This window comes from Caenorhabditis remanei, chromosome X (assembly GCF_010183535.1).
Source record: "Caenorhabditis remanei strain PX506 chromosome X, whole genome shotgun sequence".
Taxonomy (NCBI): domain Eukaryota; kingdom Metazoa; phylum Nematoda; class Chromadorea; order Rhabditida; family Rhabditidae; genus Caenorhabditis; species Caenorhabditis remanei.
In genome coordinates, this window is record NC_071333.1 from 12593825 (window position 1) to 12617264 (window position 23440).

Genomic DNA, 23440 nt, shown 5'->3' on the forward strand with positions numbered 1-23440 from the left:
TTTTGTTTTGTTTTTAAAAAAAACATCGTGGAAAAGCTCCGATATAAACATCTGCCAAGCCATCTGATGTCCGGTGGTTCACTTTTGTTACATTATTGTTTATTCTTTAAGATTATTTTTGTTGAAGCTCTGTTTACTTCATATCCTAATACCTTGTTATCAAAATTTTTTCCTAAGTGTAAAAAAATTTTTATTAGAAAATCTTTGGTTTTCTCATTACACGTTATATTTCATTGAACCAATCGAACTTAATACTGTTTGCTCAAAAAATGAATATTTCATACCAATAGCCCGTCATCTACGTGCAAACACACTTGAGCACCTACGACCACGTTCCTCTTTCCCTCCTCAATTTTCTTATTCCATATTATTTCACCTTTCCCACTCACCAATAATTTTTCCAATCAATGTGAAGTATTCAGTGAGTCATAAATAAATGACATGTGTGTATCCCATCAAGTTTTTTTTCGACATCCTATTTCTTTTTCTCTTCTTTTTTTATTCCTTTTCTCTTTTCCATATATTGCGGCGGAGGCCAGTAGTCTCGTGTTTTCCGCCCATTTTCTTTAATCGCGTACATAGTCCCGCTATCCCCAATTTATTTTTCGCAGACCAGTGTGAGTTTCATTCTTATTTTCTTTTTTTTAGAATGGAAATTGCTTTTGACCTATCCACCATTTTCACGGATAATATCCAACGTTTGGATAGAGCTGATTTGCTGAAATACAGTCCCAAACGTCATTGGGCAGTGGCTAAGAGCATCGACAGTTTGGGAGAAATGTCTTCGAAGGTATGTTCCATTTTCGAGAAATCTTCATGATCTTCATAAACAATGCATTCATTTTCGGAAGACATTGCTCCGTGTACATCACAGACAATAATAAATGCACAACATTTGTCTTTTCTTGCAGTTCCACGGATGGAAACGTATCATCACAATGTATGAAAAAATCGTTGACCACGATGAGGATCAAATTGTGTACATCATGTGGGAAAAAGTCAATGGGTATGATGACGTGACTGTGATCTTGTACTTATAATCATGTTTTCAGAAGCAAAAGTGTTTTGAAAGGACTTCTTCGAGTTGGATACAAAACTCTATACCTGACAGATAATGACCAGAATCAGTACATGGAGAAGGCGATGTGCATTTTGGACTTTTTTATAGTTCAATCAGAACAACGGGCTGGAAATGGATTTAAAATGTTTGAAGCAATGTTAAAAGTGGGTTGTTTAACAAGTTTTGCAAAACTTGTTTGCAAAGAACATCAAAAAATCTAATTTCAGGCAGAAAATGTAACTGCTGATCAGTGTGCGTTTGATAAACCATCTGTTGCTTTCCGTCAGTTTCTTGAAAAGTATTACGACCAGAAAGATCCAGGTATACTCTTTTACAATCTCAAAAACTTTTCAAAATTTTTTAAATTTTTGAAAAGTTAAAAAAAAAAAACTGATGAGTCTTTTTGTGTACTTTCATATTCAAAAATGCACAAAAAACATTATATTCAAGTTCCCAAAGTTTCCAGCAACAGTAATCATAATTATTCGTATCCTCCGATACGTTACTAAAAATTAGAAGGTCTTTATAACCGTGATAATATGTTATACCCGTTAGACCGACACGTTTCTAACTTCATGTAATGCCAAGAAAGTAGGTATCGGGCGTGTCCCGACATGCTGCGGGTTCCGCACCCACCCATGTTTTGCATGGAGTGGGCGGAGTCTGATAAGATTAGAGAAGGGAAAAATTACATAGACGGCAGGTATATGGAGAGTAAGCAAACGCAACTTTTTCGCCAAATTTTTAAAGAAAATTATTTTAAACTATAAGTTTCATAAAAAGGGAAACCTGTAATTTGGTTTTTCGAATATTAATAAACAACAATTATTACCCTGAAATGCTTCAAACGTTTTTTTAACGATTTCTTCTTTACCAAATAATTTTCAGTTATGCAATCAAACAAATATGCAGTATTCCCAAGCTTTTTCATTGGACGTCATCCAACAGTTCCATTCACTCCTCGTCAAACAAAACGTGCTTCACGTGCTAGTTCCGCAGTTTCCAGTCATACTCCAAGCAGAAATACATCACCAATTGGGGTTCGTTTTACTGAAATAAACAAAGCAGCATTGTAAAACTCGCTATTTAGCGTAATCGTCCGCGTCATGACTCTGTTGCCGACCTTATGCGCCAAGAAACAAACTTTGCTAGAGGAAGAACTCCGGTGGATCCAAATAGCCCAACTGGTGTGAGATTCTATAGAGATCAAAAACATCAACAGATATGGTGATCGATTTCAATGAAGTTTTATCCGGAAAAATATTATAAATTTGCAAATAAATAGTGTGCCACTTTGCCTTTGTTTTGATCTCTTATCGCTTTTCAAAATATATTCATTTATTGCTTTTATAAAACAACTTTTACCATAATTTTACATTACATTTTTTTCTTTCAACACCGTTTGTAACTGGTAACATTTTAAGAGACAATGTCTCGCTCAAGCCACCAGGCCATGTTACACATGTACCAAGTTGATCCGTTTTGGCTGATATTTTGATATGTTAGTACCCAAGGAATTCTAAGAATCTTATACCATACCAGATTAGGCTCCGCCCCCTTTGACCTACCGAAACGATCGATTGAAGTTGAAAAATGAAAATTTTTATTTCGAAAGATAGGATCAAAATTCTTTCAGAAATGAATTGCCAGCCTCATTTTGTGCATTTTATAAGATAAACTATTTTTTCTAGCTCTTCTGCGTCATATAGAAAAAATCACTTTTTTGAAAAAATTGTCAATTTTTTCATGTTTTTTGGATTTTTCGGCAGGTCGAAGTACTGTGGTCCGAAGCAAATTTATGATGATTAAATACGTATTTGTGTTGGCTTTTTGAAAATATAAAGACTTTGCCTAGATTCCACTGTCAGGCCGAGTTATGATCAAAAAAGTGACGAAATTTGATGCTCTTCAACGTACCCCCCTCCATGGTAAAAAATGGCTGTGTGATAAAAATCAAAAATATTTCAGATTCGAGTTATTCAGAGCTAAAATGACACTCACACAACTTTTCAGACAATTCTGGCCATGTTTCAGCGAGTTACAGACACCTCCTCCATTTTTTCGAGTCAAAAAGTTTGAGCTCTCGTAGCTTTCCAGATCATGACTCAAAATTTATGAAACTTTGAGAAAACACTGGCATGTACTTTGAAAACACAAATAATTAGCTGAAAATCAAATATTTAAAAAAATTCTGGTTTTTCATGCGCCAAAATATCTCACTATCGTTGACCCATGAAGCTATCAGTTATGAAATGAAACGAAAGTTTAACAAAACGACGGAAATTGACTTTTATCTAATTATTTGTGTTTTCGAAATATATTCCAGTGTTTTCTCGAAGTTTCATAAATTTTGAGTCATGATCTGGAAAGCTACGAGAGCTCAAACTTTTTGATTCGAAAAAATGGAGGAGGTGTCTGTAACTCGCTGAAACATGGCCAGAATTGTCTGAAAAGTTGTGTGAGTGTCATTTTAGCTCTGAATAACTCGAATCTGAAATATTTTTGATTTTTATCACACAGCCATTTTTTACCATGGAGGGGGGTACGTTGAAGAGCATCAAATTTCGTCACTTTTTTGATCATAACTCGGCCTGACAGTGGAATCTAGGCAAAGTCTTTATATTTTCAAAAAGCCAACACAAATACGTATTTAATCATCATAAATTTGCTTCGGACCACAGTACTTCGACCTGCCGAAAAATCCAAAAAACATGAAAAAATTGACAATTTTTTCAAAAAAGTGATTTTTTCTATAGGACGCAGAAGAGTTAGCAAAAATAGTTTATCTTATAAAATGCACAAAATGAGGCTGGCAATTCATTTCTGAAAGAATTTTGATCCTATCTTTCGAAATAAAAATTTTCATTTTTCAACTTCAATCGATCGTTTCGGTAGGTCAAAGGGGGCGGAGCCTAATATGGTATGGTATAAAATGTTTAAAATTCCTAGGGTACTAACATATCAAAATATCAGCCAAAACGGATCCACTTGGTACATGTGTAACATGGCCTGTAGGCCTATGCTCGAGCCAGTCAGAGATTGTCTCTTAAACGTTATCAAAACCATCGAGTTTTGAATTATTTGAGTTGTAGATTCTGTAATTATTAGTATTTCCATGAACAGATGGTTTGGTTTGAAAAATGTATTCAAACTATCGCTGGAATCATTAGCAAATTTTTTTGCATTCATAAAATATTTTATGAAAAGTGTTTTGAAGCTAGCGTATCTAATGTATATTTTGCTTTCAAGTTGTAAACAGGTGTCACAACATCCTTTTTATTTACACACACTTTCGTGCATGAAATTCTCTTTTTCGTATCCTCCGATACGATACCAAAATTGGGCGAAGTCTATAACCCGTATCAAACGAGTGTTACCCGTTAGACCTATCGCCCTAGGTTGAAGCGAGCCTCACTGCCGGCGAGGTAGTCTTTGGCATGTCCCGACATACTGCGGGTTCCGCATTCGGCTATGTTTTTCAGGGAGATGGGCGGAGTCTGATAATATTATAAAGATGACTATAGGGCACAGAGTAAAAAACAAAGAGTGAGATGTGAAGATGACATGAGAGTATTCAGACATAATGCATGCCGTTTCTATGGGAACTCAGTGGAAATTCTTCTCAGAGAGAGTAAAATATTCATAGATTTTTTAGGAAATTGTGAATCTAACGTGAAACAGGTACATTTTCAAAATAATTTATTCATTTTTAAATAAGAAACTCAAAAAAAAAGTTTGATGTTGCTCACTCATGGCACAACCAGACGAAGCAAATCAGATGCCAATGCTGAACCAATTGGAACGCTTACCTGAAGTACGTATGTTTATTCTTTCAAGTTATTCTTTATGTCTTCCAAAAAAATTTTTTTTGGGATAGAATGGCCAAAAATCAGGAAATTTTAATGTGCAGAATTTTTTCTTACTTCAAATGGAAAAAAAAAACTCACCTGATTAAATACAGATTCTCCGAACAGTCGCATCCAACTTTGAAAATAAGCTACGTTTCCATAGAACTGTCCTTGTAAACGAGTATGCTTGATCCCGCTATACACAGATGCAACAATGTCGTTCACAATTATTCTTCCATTCTCTGTTATTGGGGCGAATATTCCCTTTCTTTCGGTAATGGAAATCCTCATAACTCGCTGTTGTCGGTACTTTCCCTGCATTCAGGTTTTTGTTTTCAGGAATTAGAAAAAAAAACTCACTTTATACAGAAGAACAAGACAATCCCCAATTTTCAGATCTTCAGCAAAAACAACGTCTCGTCCTTTGGGGAGATATCTAACATATTCCGCGTAATTCTCTAAAAGTAACTATATATCAACATTAAACTCAAATTGGAATAAAATACCATCACATAAATTTCGGTACACCAGATGCTTCGCAGAAACTGCCAACATCTTTCCATACTCCGTCATAATCGTAACAAAATTGTATCGGTTGTTCGGCTCGCGATGCATCCATGATATAATTGGAGTGTAATACGTCTAGACGTGTCGAAACATTTTTCATTGAATAATTAATCGAATGCAACTGAGAGGGATCACTCACTGCGGTCAAATTGCCAGTCAAGACCAAATCTCCAATTGCAACTTGATCCATTCGTTTCTTCCCAGTTGGTGTTGTCATCCATGAGTCGGTTGAAAAACATGCGTGACCATCTGTATCTGAAATTAAAGCTTAAAATTGTATAGAAGATAGAACAAAAGCAACTCACCAGAGAAAAACGGAAGTTTGAATTCATGAATGGCATATCTCGCAACGTCCACTAAAACAAGTTTTTGTCAGATGTTGTATTAAAAATGAATGCATGATGTCAGGATTGAATCAAATTGGAACAAATAAAAATTAAAAACTCACAAAGTGAATTGCATGATATTCCTGAAAAGCTCAAACAGAAAACGGATAGAAAAAACCACATCTTCTTCATATCAAATCAAGTAAATAATTGCATGAAATTATTCACAAAAAGTAGTTGGTGGAGACCGAATGAGGCAGTCACTGCTGAGATTCGATACATCTTACGCCGTAATTTCTTCACGGCCAAAGACCTGTTGCGACAAGTTTTCGCGATGGAATCGGACTTCGATCAGACTATGTTTTAAGTCTGCACCGTGAGAAACAGAAAACCATTTATATGAATCCATAACACCGGGAATATGAACATGAGAAACGTTTGAGGAGACAGTAAAATCGAATTGGGGAAGAACGGGTACTGATTAAGCATATCGAATTGGTCATATAAAACGAGACCGTAGAAACTGTCTAAGATTTTTAGGAAGATAACGGGAATGTTAATGAATATTCATTTTTGACTTCTACATTTGTTTTCCTTTTCCGAACTGTTTTCGACTTAGTTTCTCTTCTTTTTGGTTTTGTTATCTCCGCATAAAAAAGTGAAACGTGTCAAGCCGAGATGAGGAAATGAAGAAATGAATGGAATCAACAACGCCTATAAATTTATTAAGTATTTTTTCTCGCCAACTTTAGATTTATTGTCTTTTTTATTTTGCTACCTACCCAGTATGGTTTTTTTGAAGGTAAACTGATCCTCAAGCAACCTGGATTTCTTACGACCACACCACATTCCACAACGTTCACTGGGACAATATGTGAGTTCATTTTACAAACTTTTCTTCTCAACTCGCAAAACGAGAGTATGCTCTCACTTACACTCTGACAGCAGCCGCAAAACTAAACAGCAAGATATGACATGAAACATGACGGACTATTGTGAAAAGTGACAGCGGTGACACCCCCAATCAACTATGGAAGCTTATTGCCGCCAGCTCACCGCTTGTCACCCATCCTGGAATTGATTTTGATTTGTGGTGACGCATTTTTTGACATATCTCCAAAGAAGCATATCAAAAAAATTGTGTTGGCCGAAAATAAGTGGTATCGGAAGAGGTGATGGGTCTTTTTTCCTGAGAGAAAAAAGATGAAGAGTCCCTCTACTGATGCTATTGGTCTCCGCCACACCGGGAGTAGACAAGAAGACGGATTGCGCAGGAAAAAAGGAAAAAAAAAACGAGAAGATCATGATTGTCAGTTGCATTGCACCGTTTTTCTCGTAGGGAGTGTATGAATGTAAAGATATCAACCGTATCATTTCCTTATCATCTGTGAAAAACTTATTTCGCCCTTTCGCACTTCTTTTTTTTCTACCAACTATTCATCAAAAATGGCTTAGGAATTAGGCCAACGTCTACCTTCCCACGTCTTTTCTTGCTTTTTATCAGATTTGACCTATCGATTTTTGAAGTCTCGTTTTCTCCAAAATTAAAAAATCGAAAAGGATCCCAAGCGGCTCTTGGACGTTTCCCCACCGGTAATCATACACCAGCGTCAGGCGCTCTTATCTTCCGCGACAGGGCATCCGAATGAAATTTGAGCCTCGTTTCGAAGCCGCACCAACTAACCTGGTATCACATAATATACTTTTGGCAACTTTCTTTCCACCTTTTCTTTTTTTTCTTCTCAACATTCATCATTCGTTCTAGATCTTTATTCTTTATCAGTTAAACCGGTGATGTGTAGTGTGATTATGATGGATAGGTTCGCTAGTCGTTTTATCTTCTTAGCTGACACCATTTTCCTGGTTTTGAAAGATAATTCGGGATTGAATTTTGGTAGAAGAAACTAATCCTGTCTGAGGTCTGAAGTCCATTTATTGCATTCTTTTGGTTGCACTGGAGGTTGTTCAAGGGGTATTCTTTTTGATAAGGGGTGACTCAAGGTTTTCGATGATTTACGACCTAGATGAGAGATACCAGTAAACTTTCATTACAATTCATTTGCCGTCGAAGAAAGGGGAGACAAAAATATTTCACACTTAAAAGTTTTCACAAAATATCTGAGAGGGAGGCGATCAGAATGAAGGCACACCTGTCTGCGATAATATGGAAAACAATTTGTCAAGCGACAAAGACACTTACGGAAAACCACATTTTCACTTATCGTAGTGAATGAATACAGTAATTCATTTGAGAATTGATAAAACATACACCAAAATTCACTCAAAAATGTGTATTTACTTTTCAATGTTGTGTTGGTGGTTACTGTAGGTTCTATTTTATCTAACATGACTTCCTGACTAGTCAAATCTCATTCCAGTGTAGCATCCTAAGTGAATCACTTAGTCTAGGCAAAAAAACCCGTAACCAAAAAATCGGCATTGAGCCGTAGGTTTAAGTAGATTTGGATTATAAAATTGAAACATGACGAGATGAATAATTGTGACAAGCTCTTCCTCCGGCCTGCTTACATGTCTCCTTCCAACAAGATCATGACGATTCCACTCTTACAACTTCCAACACCAGACGTGATCATCTTTGCGACTAATCCGTTCTTTGCAATGTCTAGTCCTTCCAAAAGTACGCGTAGACTCATTGAAATCAAACTCTTGTCACCAATGCACAAAGCGTAGTTTGCACTAGCTGCAACCTCATCTCCAAAAAATGCGATAATCCAATCCAGGGTCCCAGAGAGTAGCGACTCATCCAAACCCAGATATAATCACACTCGGAAAGAACTATGTGTCGGTGATATGCATATTGTGATAATGAACGCTACGATTGTTGGATAGGTAGGTGATTTACAACCGTTCGTCCAGTGTCCGCGGTATCCATCTGAAATTTGATCAATTGCCATCATCTTGTAGGTCGCCGACAAACTACCGTACCGGAACTGTGATACGTTCTTCGTTTACCCTCTCCCGACACCCAATCGGCCACCGGTAGTCGGTATCAGAGTATTATAGTGAGACACCCTCAGAAATAACTTTCCCCATTTCTCTCTACTTTTCTTTTCCTCACTATTTTATTATTTTATTCCACCGCATTGAGAATTCCCATTTTGTCTTACCAACTTGTTAATTGCTCACTTGGGCATTTTCTCGTCTAATGTGACACTTCGGCTCCGAGTGGCGGCCTACGGTAATTGTGTTCAACTAGGTACCGGATGTGGACAAGACGTCTCTCGCTTCTTCGGTCATAATAAATGAGAAAATGGTGTGCGCTTCTTCTTTTCAAGAAGAGGTCCGGCTCTTAACTTGACTCGATGAAGCTAGTTGTCTAGAGGCCGATGACACCGTAAGTTTATTGGAGACACTGACTGACTCCGCCCTACCGCCTCCGATCTACACATTCTAATTGGCGGCAAAATGAGCCCCGCTTTTCCTTGTTATGCATGCAAGTAACAGGGGGGACGGATGAGCATAGAAAACAAGAAGATACGGAGATTTGAGAAGATGTAGGAAGTGACCAGCGGTGTTGGGTAATGACTCCAATTTCATAAAACCATCGGCATCGGGTGCCAACGCCGGCCCACCATTGCAAATCGGCGCGGGGTGTCGATTTTCTACTCTCGAAGTTGTATCAACGAACGAGCGCCTGACTGGCGACTATCCAAAGTGTCAAATCGAAGATATTAAGTTTACTTATCTTTTCCCGTTGTTCATATCCTTTTTGACCTAATGGTGTTTGCATCCAATCGGTACAACAGCTGTCTTCTGTACCAAAAAATTGTTTTCCGCGCGTTTTATTTCTCAAAACGGCATCGAAACCAACCCGATTTACTAGTATGATCTATTTGCTGTCTATTTGTGTAGTATTTCAGTATTTTTTGTTGGAAAAAGCTCATGATACCAGCAAACGTTGAATACCCAAAGATACGTTTAGAAATATGTTTTTCAGTCAGGGTCCTCTGTTGTCATTAGGAAATGTTCCAATAGAAAATCCTACACGATTAATAGTAATAATTCCGATTTATTTTTTTGACGTATAAGAAGAAGGTTTTATTTTCATTTTTATTTTAGGGTGTCTCTAAGTATGAAAATATCAGTTCCAGTATTTAGACTCGCATTTATCATTCTTACTGTAATAGTGATCAGCATGATATACTGTAATGACCAGTTTGATAAACTTTCTAACCACAGTATAATCAGATTGAATAATTTGGGTTAACAATATATGCAGCTCCCGGTAATCATCGTTTTAGTCTTGCTTCCAGTTCATTCATTCTCATTTTTTGTTTTCAGTTGTTAAGTTTGAGATCACTGAATTTACGAAATTTCTGCAAATTCTTGGAAGGTTTATAAACAGATTTGTAGATAATGCTCTGTTACATTAGGAAGTGATGTGAATATGAGTCAGTGTTCGTTTTACTGGTATAATTTATTTCCCTGTTTTCCCCTGGTAGACAGATTGCATATTTTGCTTTATCCGTCTATCGGATGTGCCTATCGGTTTGCGGGATCCCTTTTTTCCAAAACCTATTACTTTTTCCGGTTGGTATTAATTAACAGATGTGAGAACCGCGATAAGGGTTTCGGATTCAAGAAAGGAGACGTCGTCTCAGTTGACTCCCAATATTTGTCACGTCGACACATGCACCACAGCACCTCTTCTGTTATATCTCCACCCCATCTAGTGATCCGGACGTCGACTCGTCAAGTGGTTTCGTTAGCTCATCGTCTTCGCCTTTCGCGCCTCCTTGTCACTAGTGGACCAATATAATTGGCAAAGACAACTACTTATAAGCCAAGGTGGCGGCAAAAGCAGCAGTCATTCATCCATCTCAAGTTGAAAAGGAAACACATTGGACAGGCGGTGTTGAGAAGAAGGGACACTTCTCGTTGCTCATCTTATTGGTCGTAGCCCCCCTTCTTCCCGCACAATCCTGTACTCCCGTTCCATATTCCTTCCAACATTTAACTCTTCCATCAGAAGTGGCGTGATTTACTGAGAGAGGAATCTGTCGTTCCCCATTATTTTCTAATTGGCGTCAAATCACCGCCGAGTCAAGCATCCTCCTCCCATCTTAGTCGAAAGTCGTCCGACTCTCCTTAACTCACTTTACTCGTAAAGGGTCAACACACGGTGAATATATCTACCACGCCTCTCCTTTTTCTTTCTCTTTTTTCCCTTTCCTATCCGCCCCGATTCACCACGACTTTTTACTCTTTTCAACAAATCTGGGGGGCACGGCGACAGCGAGCTGGCTGACTGGATCGCTCAAAAGGTTTATCTTATTTTCGAGCTTCGAGCATCTATTCTCTTTGATGCCCTCCGACTTCCAAGTCCCCTTGGGCAAGATCTAATTTACTCCCTTTTTGCAGTGGTACCCCTTTTTGCTTCTCATCTCTCAGCCACCACGGATACCGTAGTACGTCCACCACATTACAGCCTCGGGCTCTTTTTCGATGTTGGGGTTCCACCGCCCAGAAGTTGGTCTCACTAGTTATTCTTTTTCTACAGTATGACTATGACATTTTGTTTCTTTAAATTTTTCATTTTCAGCATGTACTCGTTATACGACAAAAATTAGAATTTTGATTCATTTCAAAAATCCCCTTTGGTTGATCTTTGATGTTTTCAAAACTCACTTATTCTATGATAAGCTCCGCCTCAAATGCGTGAATTGCAAATGTTCGAAAGGTGTCTGCACTAAATAATTACGAGGTGCATAGACAGACAGGGCGGGTGTCAGTGTTACGTGATGACCCGCTTATTCGGCACTCATTTTGGTAGGATAAAGCGGGAAAATAGAACCAGGGTACGGTAGATTGGCATATGGACCAGATTGGTAGGTTAATGGAAACCGAACACTCTAGGGTGCTTAGGTGCTCAAAAAATTCGTATACCAAAACAATTATTCATTTTGTTTCTCGTTCTAGGTTAAATTAGTGTTTCGTTTTTGTAGAAGTTGTGACACTACTCAGAAAAATTCGGAAATTGGTTTTGGAATGCCTGTTTTGTAAAATTCATTTCTTTTACATTTTGGGGACAATGTCCACGGATGATAATTTTCATTATTCTTCCACACTAGAGTTAAGAATTCTTTGCCCTCATTCCTCATCTTGACTTTTCATGGGTGATCCAAAGTTGTCGCATCCCCCCTTCTCACTTCTTGTGCATCGGGTGCCTCTCTTCCTGTGTAACTCGAAATTGGGTTTCAAGAGGCAGCACCGCTCAATTCAATATAGAATCTGGGGTCGGAGGCAACTCCTTGACATTTCGACAGCTCCAATGAACTTTTTGGGATCGGGTGTCTTATCCCCCTATCGGTATCTGTTATTCGATCAGGTTAGATGATGACTTTGTGAAAATGCACTTTTTTCAAAAACCAAGGATTGACACAAATTCCTTTAAAAAAAGTTTTTTTCTTTTGTTGTGTTCGTTTATCATGTCTTATCCAAATGTATTAAAAGATAAAATTTCGATTTCAAATTTCAAACACACCTGGTTCCAGCCTGAGAAAAAGAGACATTTGAAAAAACACCGAATTCTGCCAATATAATCTTTCCGATCTGCCCTTTTTTAGGTCAGAAAACTTCAGACACTGGCAGCACATAGTTTGAAACTTATTCAATTATACCGCCACCAATAAATTCTTAGCAATTTTCCACCTGTGGTACCTCCTGATTTCTGTCTATCAAAAGAATTTGGAAGAGTGTGATATCTTGAACCCTTTTTTCATTTTATTCCAGATCTGTAACCTTTTTCTACTTGTAAACCATTTTTATGAAATATTCCTTTCTGTATAATTTGGAAAAATACTTGCAAAAGTGGGAACTTGAAATCGTATTTAGAAAAGTACAGTAACCAATAGGTTTTTTTTGGTGTAAAATGTGCTCGTATTTTTATTTCTCATTTAAAATACACCGTCTTTTTTCATCTACGCAAAACAATAGCCTTGTGAGACTTTGTTTCAAGTTCTTGATATTTGGTAGGTCTGACTAATTTTCATACTCTTTTAGTTCAAATCTGAATTCCAAATGGTTCACCAAACCGGAACTTATGATGAGAAAGAGAATCTTCAAGTTCAAAATCTGCCAGACAGACTGGAACAAACGAGAATCTTAATTAATCACCGTTAAATAGACATTAAATCAACTGTTTCATAAAAAAGAGACATCCGCCACCCAGTGTGTTCCAAAAAAGTGGTATACCTCTTGATTCGATTTTCTCAGCGTCGTTTAGTTATCATCGTAAATTACTGGCACTGCTGTGCGTTCCAAACAAATTTCTCGTGTAACAGGTTTGAAACAAAAAATAGATGTTCTGGCAAAATAAGACCAAATTCGGTTTGTTTCTTCCTTTGGGTTTTGTTAGAACTTAACAAATGTATTAACTTTTTCTTTTTCAAGAGAATAAATCGACTGAGAAATTTACGCTTGTCTACGCTTTCCCCTTTTCAACTTTGAGCGTTTTTTTTTGCAAAAAAATTAGAAAAGATCTTGTCAAGTTTTTTGATTCGCTAATTATGTAGTGTCGAGACAGATCACTACACAATTTTTCTAGCTCAAACTATAAGAATTCAAAATTTTACTCATTTTATCTTTCCCAAAGTCTAGTGAATTCAGAACAGAGTTTAGCACGACGGCTAAAAAGTCAGCTCCAAATGGAAGTCAAAATGGAAATTTGCGGATATTTTGAACACTTGCAAAAAACACTTGATCTGAACAATTTTTAGTGCTTTAGCAGACCATGATGATTTCATTTCGGTAGTACTCACGGCTACTCAAGTGAACAAATTGTTAAGCATGAGGTAGTTTTCGCATATTTTTATCTCAAAAAAAACAAGCTGTTTGAATTCTCAGAACCGGTAAAATGATTTTCGATACTGACCTTCTGTACGGATCAGACTCTGTTCAAACATGATACCTGAACGCCGAACAGGACATTTCTATAGCAAAAATAACATTTAGAGTTGTTGATAACCCTAGATTCACCATGAATTTGTTTTCAATGTTTCTATGGGGGAATCCCTGTTCTGTGACTTTGAAAATTTTACTTCTGTTAATCATTAAAAGTTGTGATTTCTGCAAATTTTCAAAGTTGAGTAACTTTAGTCTGACTGAAAAATACGAACTACCAATTCTCTAGTTTAGTTGTTTACGTTAACAAAACAATTGGAGTCGTTTTATGAATTATTTTCAGTACTGATTAGAGAAATGTGTCGGGTCAGTACTGTTTAGAAATGTGAAACAAGAGACCATGTTAGATATTACAGTATAAGACTTCTGTGAACTGTACTTTCTTAAGCTGTTTCATAATTTTCTTTGTTTTTGCCATACTTCTGTAACTAAATATCTCAACGGTTTTTAACTCCTGATAATTACGTTGTAGTTTGTTAGTACCTGTAACTCACTGACAAAAAAAATCATTTAGGTAGAGCTTGTTTTGGAGTTTTTTTAATTTCCAATGAACTAAAATTTCCAATCAGTTGCTTTTTGCGCGGTGATCTTATAATAGGTACATCAGATTTCAGCCGATTTTCTGGTTTATAATCGCTTCCTGTTAGGAATTTTCATATTCAAGTTATGTGACATTGTCTGAATACTACGAGTAGACAGCAGGAACCCACTTAGGTTTAATTCACAATTTTTGTTTGAAACCTCAAAACCATAAAAAAAGAAACTGCCTTTTTCTACCACTTTTCCAAATGATTTTCGCCAACTGTTTTAATCGAATCTTTTAATCAGGCTGAGTCCTCAACTTCTCGGTTTCGTTTATATTGACTCGGATTCCTATTTCCTTGCAAATCTCCTCATTCAAACTGAAGTTTTGCACCAAGAATAGCTACCACCAAAAATACTTCCTAGGAAGTCAATGACCGGCGAATGACAAATGGTCCGTGTTCACAGCAAGACAAATTTAAATAAAATTAAATATTGATTATAAATCCATGGAGTTGTAAAACAAAAAAAAATTGAGTTCAAATGCATTCTTAGTGCATGGATACCAAGTAGCAAAGTCATTTCATAAAAAATAAAGACATTTATGAAGCAAACTTGAAGCTATTGCACTATTACAATCACCCCTTGATAAAATGCAAAGAACCAGGACACCTCTGTTCCATTTAAAAAGTGTGTTCTTGTACTTTATTCTAGTATCAAGATTCCTGGCTGAACATCAAAAATTTAATTTTTTTTTTGTTCGGCATGGTATTCCCATCTTTTGTGCGAATCATTATCTTACTCTCTCGATCTCATATTTTTTTTATACTGCTGCATGTATCCTTCGAGTGTATAACTTCTAAATGTTTCCTTTTAGTGTCAGAAATTCTAGTTCTTTCAAAAGCTATCTTGAGCGGCTTACTATTTTTTTAGTTAACAGTTATATTCTAATTATGCTTACTCCATGCTTTATTTCTCATCGCTTATGTGCTTTTATTTATTGTGGCTTCCTTAGGTTGTTGCTTCTGGTCGCTTTTGTGACGGAACCGCAATGCCAACGACTTGTGGATTTCCAAATTGCAAATTCCGTTCTCGATATCGCGGTTTAGAAGACAACCGTCATTTTTACCGCATACCTAAAAGGCCGCTTATTTTACGGCAGAGGTGGCTGACAGCGATAGGAAGGACTGAAGAAACTGTAGTTTCACAGGTAAAGTGATTGCTCAACCAGCTTTTGTGGCAAAAATTCTTAGTTTTTGGCACATCAATAAAATGCAAACTTTTGTGCATGGCCTAATGATTTTCTGGTGTGTGGTGGAAAAAAAAAATTCCGATTTTACTCGATGTGAAAAAAAAACTCAAGCAGAGATGAAATCACAAAATACACAAACTAGAAAACAGCTTCTAAATAAAAAAAAATTTGAACGGCGCATAACATAATGGAGACACTCAAACAATAAAATTGTCTAAAATAGTAAATTTCCCTTGTTTTTAGCTTCGAATCTGCTCGGCTCACTTTGAAGGAGGAGAGAAGAAAGAAGGAGATATCCCAGTTCCTGATCCAACGGTTTGAAAACTTTATAGATGTTCAGATATTTACACATAATTGATTCATCAGGTAGACAAGCAGATCAAAATTGAACTACCACCAAAGGAGAGCAAAAATAGTGACAGAAGGAGGAAACAGAACATTCCGAACAGGTTTTCAAGACCTGAGTCGCCATCCGGTCAGTTTCAATTTCAAACATGACATTTTTCAAGAATCTGAATCATTCTGAGTCATTATCATGACTAGGGAAAATAATTTACTGATAACATAATTTTTAAGAGTATTACCTTTTCGGTATGAAACCCCGGATTCCAGTCATAAAAACATTTTTCCAATTCTTAAATTTCTAAAGTTTTCAACTTGTTCTCTCTTACGCAATCAGTTTTGATTCATTACTATTTTGGTTTTGGAAAAGCATCCGGAAGTCGAAGTCTATATTTAGTAATCTAGGACAACTGTCACGCCAATACACGTTGTCCTTGAGATTAGACATGAGACTTAAGAAATCGCCTTTAAGATATCTAATCTCTGGAAAATCTTTTTCCTAACCATTTGATACATCTAGTCCTAACAGTATCGACGTTTGCTAATATATTGATTTTCAGGTGACAGTCCTTCATATTCAAAAAAGAGTCGGAGTTTTCGAGATTTCTACCCTTCACTATCATCAACACCGTCATTCGGTTAGTTTTCCATTTGCCAGGTTGTCAGGTTGTAAGTCTGTGAATAATAATAAAAACCGGAACAAAAATCTATCAAGGAAATTGGTAACGTCGTTGTCAACAAGTTAGATGCCCATATCCAATGTATTTCATGTAGTGGAATTGCCCAAAGAGGTCGGAAAGAAGGGGGGGCTTCTTCAATGAACCACTACTCGAAAAGACACGCACCATCGTTGTCCACTTTATTGGAGCATAAAATGCGAAAAAGGCTCCTTATTCACCGCCTTCTTCTTCTTCTCCCCCTTTTGTCTCATTGTTGCATTTGCTCTCAATTGTCGTGTCAGATGTCTAAACGTGTACATGTTTAAAATAACGAGACAAAAATGGGTATAAGTGTGTGAAACATTACTTTGCCAATGTCTCACTCGAACCGGATATCTTACACGGCGATCTTCATTACCTTCCGTCTTGACGCTCATCTTTTTTGTTTGTCGCGTGGTCAGGTTCTTGTTGTTCAAAACTTATTTCATATCTAGTTTTCTCCAAAAGAAGATGTATTTCTATCACATAAATTACTACTATGAAGGCAGTTTCTCGAAAACAAGAGATTGTTTCAAACCTACAGTTTTTACAAACTTTCGAACTTGATACATGTTTGAATCCGAAATAACCAGTTTTTGAATTTATGGTTCCTTATGATGTCAAACCTTTTGGAAAATTTCAAAGAAATATTCGTTTCAATAGTACCCAATTCATTCTTCACTGCACCATCTTGACGCTGGAAGCTAAAACAATCTGCATTCAAATGTATTTGTTTCGTCTTGCCAAAATAAATCAGTCCTATTCAGAGCAAATCCTCTTATTCTTATGCTTACTGATTCCTATTCCAATTCTAAATTCTAATCGAAATGAAATCGGTTTTAGGACGGATTATTCGGCACACAAAAAGATATTTCTTTCGAAGAAAAATGGAGAAAGATCTTCTGAAAATCGATCATTTATTCATTCGTTGAGTCTCACGGGCCGTTTCGGAAGCAGAAACATTTATATTCAGTGCGTGATACTTCTTGTCTTCTTGTCCTCTACTAATTGTATTATTTGTCATTGGGGAATTGGGATAGGGGTACCAGATACAGCAGCTGCTTGCGAAATGATTCTGCTTCATGTGCGCGACTTCGCTTCTAATCCGTTTCTTTGATCCTGCGAAAAAGTCAGTGCAGGAGAGCAGAATAAATTTCTTTTTGAGTTGTCTTTCTACCTCACTTTTCTCTTCAAGCTTTATCTTATTTTCAAACGCATCTTCAGATGTCTTTAGTTTTCCAACTGCTTCTGTCTGTAATAATGAAGTCAGCACTCATCCTTCGTCCAATCTGTCTTCCTTCTTTCTTCCTTCCGCCCATTCTCTTTCAATATTTTTTGTTCTGCTCTGGCTTCTCCCTGTTTTCATGAGCCCCATCAGACTTGTATTTGTCGACGACTCCTTCCAGCGCCGCCCCATTATTGAGTAGGCCCCGCGCTTCGTCCATTTTTGTCTTTCCTCCTACCACACCCGTTGAGTCTTCCTTCTTTTCTCTTCTTTTCTTCTTTTCCTTCATCCTAAATGACGTGTCGCCGCAGATTGTAATACTTCCAAAAGCTCATAAAGAATCCGGAGGCCACATATCTGTGCGCAACAAACAACTTCTTCGAATTCTCTTTTTGGGGGGCAAAAAGAAAAAAAAAATAGAGAGATAGAAAGAAGAAGGGAGTAGTTGGGTTGGCGAACCACACTTCTCAATTCAATACATTCACTCCGGCTTCTGTTTTTTGTCAAGTTGGAACATTAATAATGATTCTAGAAAATTTCGAACAACTACTCGAAAAAGCAATTCTAGGAAATCTTTCGATTTTATACGTCCTCCAAAACTCAACTGAGTCCGCACAATGAGTGCGTCTAATTAGGAAGCCAAGAGGGGGCCGTCTTCTCCCTCTATTACATAAGTTGACTGACTCAGAGAGCTTCCGACAAGTGTCCGCTTCAGTCAACCACTCTTCCATTCTCTGTGTAGGGTTCAACTTATCACACATGCGGGACTCGACTTCTTTCCATATGGACATCATGCCGTTCTCCCCTTCCGTTACTTCTTCTTCTTCTTTCCCCCCGACATCTTCTTAGTCTTCGTTGTCGTCTTCAACACATCCAACCTAACCTTTGCAACATCATTTCAATTTCTAATAGAGTCGACTGAATATGTTTGCCTTCGTCTTCTTCTTTTTCTTCTAAAAACCTTCTTTCTTATTTCTTTTTGTGGATGCTGGCACACTCAATTGTTCCCATTCTCAATAGCGTCGTGTCGTTTCATAAAGATGAAAACGACGTGTTGAATTTCAAAATTTTCAAATAGAATGTAGACTGGCAACCACTCAAAATAGTCAAAAACAGAATGATTTTAAAATTAAATCAACTTTCACTTGCGACCATATTATGACTCTCAATTCGACATATGCATGCGACAGTCCTTGTTTTCATCCTCATCGAATTCCCCTTTCCGAGATAATCGCTATTTTCGGTATGGACTATCAAAGCTAATGGCGCGTCACATCAAGCACCTGCCAGTCGTATTTTGTTCCTTCTTCTGTGCGACATCTGCACCCGGTCATCATTTCATTTCATTTGCTGTTCACCGACCACCAGTAAAAGAGTCTCTTTTAATTTGCTTCCTGTTTTCACATCCCGATTTTCTATTTCTCCATTCCAGATTTATTTTTGGTCGAACTTTCAATTTCAAAACCACCTGTGGTAATTCATTAACTTTTTTTCTTTCCATTTCTTGCCGATATCTGTTATTTTTTCTAGTTTGTTTTCACACGACGTATTCCTGTTTATTCAGTGATTTTATTTTAGATTTGATTTTCCGAAATCAGTTCCTCTCGTTAGCTTCTGATAGCAATGGGTGGCGAGAGCAATGGTACTAAACCGACGGGCTCACAAAAGCGGAAACGAAGTAAGTCGAGGCATCTGTAGCATTTGAAACAAAACGTTCGGCCACCGCACGACGAGCCAATTACTCATCCATCTTTTTGTCCCCATTGGCCGAAATGCCACCTCTTTTCTCTTTTCTTTCAATATTTCTCCTTCTTTCCGAACCCATTCCAGTTATCTTTGACCACTCGCTTCCATCAAGATAAAAACAAAGTTGAAGGGGAAAAAAAGGAGAAAAAACCAAAATAAGAGAAGTCGAAAAATGGAGAAGTGACGGACGTTGTTGTTGTAGACATCGTCCAGCGGGCCTGGCGCTTCTTCACTATTTTTCCATTGCAGTTGCTCACATATCTAATTCATGTCAAATACTGGTTAGCTGCACGCCACACATGCGCGCACATATATTCTCTCACATATAGAGACACACAGCCGCCACTATGCGCATTTAGAATAAGAAGAAGCTTCTGGATGAAAATAGGTGACAAGTTCCGAAGTGAATACCTGAATGAAGAAGAAGGAGTGTTGATTTATGTAGAATACAGAATGAGCGCACATGTGGTCACACCGAGAAATGTGTACTCCTCCGATCTATGAATTCTGTGGATTTTGTAACTACTTTCGCATTCCAAATTATGTCAACAGAGTTGAAAAATCAGATAGACCTGTTCGCTTGTACTACTCCTTCTGAAACTGGGTGGTCCATCTCATACTCATTACTGCATCCGCAAAGAACCTCAATCGCGTGTCATGAGGGACATGCGTGTATGGCAATGAAATTAAAGGATGAGAGACAAAATGAAAAAGGATGGGAAATTGTGCATAAGAAAAGAGCAAATCTCAGAACAAATTGGACCCGTGTCCTTTACATATCGTATTTATACGTTTTAAAATGTCATTCAAAAGGGTACCACTATTTATTTCTAAGAAATAAATGAAATGTTTATTTCGGTTTTGTTTTTTGAATGAAAAATTATTACAGATCCTGCACAGAGTCCTCAAACACCCCACCAGCAAGTTCTTCCGGATCCACAACAGGCATTGAATGATATTTTGAGCAGTAAGTTTCGAATTATTATTTTTTGAAACATATTTATATGAGTTCTCATAATTAATTATTCATTTTTCAGTGACAAACACAAGAATGAATGGTCCATCAAGTTCTCGACCGCTTGTTGCACTGCTTGATGGTAGAGATTGCTCAGTGGAGATGCCAATTCTGAAAGATGTCGCCACTGTTGCATTTTGCGATGCTCAATCAACTCAGGAAATTCATGAAAAGGTGAATAAAAAAGACAAAGTGTGTAAACAGAACGACTACTCATAGTCACTCTCATTCCTTTCCTTTTCCGTCATATCCTTTCCCATGGAATTCAATTTCGTTGCTCTTCAATGTCAATCAAGAGAGGAGCTTGAAAACAATAGGAAACTAGGGGTCCACTTCGCTTCTCATCTCATTGTGAGTAGCTAACCGCCAGTCAATAATTGCCTTTTGCGGGGCTAAGAAGCTGCCAAATGTCGGAGATGAATAATATTTACCAATTCTTGATTGGGAACGAAACATCTGCTGTTGTCGAAACGTTATTACGGGATTGGTTTTGAAGTCAAAAAATAACAGAAGAAAAATAATAATTTTTGAAAAGTAACAACTTTAAATACTATTTTCAGGTGTTGAATGAAGCGGTGGCTGCATTGATGTACCACTCAATAAAACTTGAAAAGGAGGATCTGGAAAAGTTCAAAGTTCTGAAAGTTGTCTTCCGTATTGGGTATGGAATTGACAACATTGATGTGAAAGCAGCAACTGAATTGGGTATGCTAATGCTATTAGGGTACAATGTTCCAATTCGATAATTTCAGGTATTGCTGTATGCCACGCACCGGGTGACTACGTGGAAGATGTTGCGGATTCCACACTTTCATTGATTCTTGACTTGTTTCGCAGAACGTATTGGCATGCCAAGTCTTATACTGAAACCAGAAAGGTATTTAGTTCAAATTCTCTTGATTTTTCTACTAAAACCGTTCAGACTATTGGCGCTGATCAGGTTCGTGAAAATGCAGTCGGTAGTAAAAAAGTGCGAGGAAGTGTTCTCGGAGTCCTAGGATGTGGAAGAGTCGGAACGGCTGTTGGATTGAGAGCAAAGGCGTTTGGACTTCATGTCATCTTTTACGACCCATTTGTAAGAGATGGACATGACAAAGCATTGGGTTTTGAAAGGTACAAATTAAATTTTGTGGTTTTGAATAATTATTAATTATTCAGAGTTTCTTCACTTGATGAGTTCATGAGCCGCTCGGATTGCATTTCTCTTCACTGTAATCTTGGAGATGAAACCAGAGGGATTATCAGTGCAGACACATTAAGACAATGTAAACCAGGAATTTTCATTGTCAATACATCGCACGCGGGGTTGATTAACGAAAATGACCTGGCTGCTGCATTGAAAAGCGGGCATGTCAAAGGAGCAGCACTTGATGTACATGACAGTGTTCGCTTCGACCCAAATTGCTTGAGTAAGTATTATTGGACTCTTGCATTAAAATGACATTTGTTCTTATAGATCCTCTGATTGGTTGCCCCAATATTATCAACACACCGCATTCTGCATGGATGACGGAGTCAGCTTGCAAGGAACTCAGAATTCAAGCTGCTAAAGAGGTGAGCAACTCGTCAATCACAAATATGTCTTATTTTTTGAATTACAGATCCGAAAAGCTATTAATGGTAGATGTCCGCAAGATTTAACACATTGCATCAATAAGGAAGCAGTGATGCGTAATAACAATCCTATTAATCGTAGAACTAGTGCAGCTCATCCACTTCTTAATATGGGTATGTTGTAAATCACATCACATGAAACTAAAAAATGTTTTCTTTTTCAGGTTTCCCCGGTTTGCCAAATTTCCCGCCAATGTCAATGAGCCCTCATTTCCCTTATCCAAACCCATTATTAGCCATGGGAGCCCAAATGGGTGCTCTCAACCCCTTCATGGGTAATGGTTCCTTACCATTCAACCCAGCTGCAGCATTGTCATCACTCGCCGCAGCACAAGCCGCAAATGCACAACGTGGTTCACCAGCTAACAGATCAAGTAGATCAAGTCCCAGTCCCCAAACCAACAAGTCATCAGTAAGCCCCAGCAACAATGGTGTTGTCAAAACGGAACCGTCGTCGCCAGCTCCAAAAATTGAGGTAGAGATCGCCGAGACCGACAAGCAATCAATGATGACGTTCCTTCAGCGCTTAATTGGGCCCAATGGAGACAGTGGTGCATCGACAGCAGATAGTGGTATCGAAGGTGGAGACAAAGAGAAGGTGCAATCAGATGGAGATGAGAATATGGAAGATATGGAAGTGATTGATGCCGAGAAGTTGAAAGAAGAGTTGAATATTGGACAGTTAACAGAACCAGAAGAAATCAGTGTCGGGTTGAATAATGGAAACCGAATCAATATCGATGAGCCAGCTTTGGCTACTTAACCCAGTTTTCCAATGTTTTAAATTAATAATTGTGGTTGTGAAATTTGAATTGCACCTCTACTAATTTTTCTAACAAGTTTTTTTTCTTTGCTCATCTAACTTCTTCTTCTCAATATTTGATTTCTCAAAAAGAAAAACTCAGGAGTTTAACAGTATTAAAATTTCAATTTCTCGATTTCCATTTCGACAACGACCACCCCGTTTAGTAATAATTAGTTTTTTTAAAATCTAAAATATCTATGTATTCAATTATAATCAGCTTTAACCTCTTATACTCCGTTACCACTGCAATTGTTCAGCAATACTACAAACACTTTGAGCCATCCCACACATTTTCCCTTATTTCTCATTACTATGACAGTTTCGCGCATTTCTTTGATATCTCATTTTCGTTCTCCACAATTTTTAATAATTTTAATTTAGGATGCGCTATCCGGTTCCCAATAAACCAACTTCGCAAAACATTTTCCCATTCTTACTTCTTTTAAAAAATAGTTTATCCATTTTCACACCGTCACCGTCATCCGATTTGCATTTGA

The 23440-nt window shown here is 37.6% G+C and overlaps 4 protein-coding genes across 4 annotated transcripts; 2 read left to right on the top strand and 2 right to left on the bottom strand.

The window, feature by feature from the left end:
* Window positions 1–649: 649 nt before the first annotated feature.
* On the top strand, window positions 650–2291 carry GCK72_024480 (uncharacterized protein; the record flags this gene model as incomplete). The annotated part of the gene is made up of 6 exons (XM_003118235.2): window positions 650–790; window positions 912–1006; window positions 1053–1224; window positions 1288–1381; window positions 1949–2100; window positions 2151–2291. The coding sequence occupies 6 exons, from the start codon at window positions 650–652 to the stop codon at window positions 2289–2291; spliced, it is 795 nt and encodes a 264-aa protein (XP_003118283.1).
* A 2518-nt stretch (window positions 2292–4809) lies between these two features.
* Window positions 4810–5993, bottom strand: GCK72_024481 (uncharacterized protein; the record flags this gene model as incomplete). Its single annotated transcript, XM_003118440.2, has 7 exons — window positions 4810–4869; window positions 5008–5223; window positions 5269–5366; window positions 5415–5550; window positions 5615–5730; window positions 5781–5831; window positions 5924–5993. 7 exons carry the CDS (start codon window positions 5991–5993, stop codon window positions 4810–4812), a joined length of 747 nt encoding a protein of 248 aa, XP_003118488.2.
* A 2333-nt stretch (window positions 5994–8326) lies between these two features.
* On the bottom strand, window positions 8327–8719 carry GCK72_024482 (uncharacterized protein; the record flags this gene model as incomplete). The annotated part of the gene is made up of 2 exons (XM_053735910.1): window positions 8327–8514; window positions 8599–8719. The coding sequence occupies 2 exons, from the start codon at window positions 8717–8719 to the stop codon at window positions 8327–8329; spliced, it is 309 nt and encodes a 102-aa protein (XP_053579476.1).
* A 6578-nt stretch (window positions 8720–15297) lies between these two features.
* GCK72_024483 (uncharacterized protein) lies at window positions 15298–22901 on the top strand (the record flags this gene model as incomplete). The annotated part of the gene is made up of 13 exons (XM_053735911.1): window positions 15298–15456; window positions 15742–15813; window positions 15865–15973; window positions 20399–20476; window positions 20547–20698; window positions 21085–21229; window positions 21277–21401; window positions 21447–21637; window positions 21683–21933; window positions 21981–22078; window positions 22126–22252; window positions 22303–22613; window positions 22662–22901. The coding sequence occupies 13 exons, from the start codon at window positions 15298–15300 to the stop codon at window positions 22899–22901; spliced, it is 2058 nt and encodes a 685-aa protein (XP_053579477.1).
* Window positions 22902–23440: the final 539 nt, after the last annotated feature.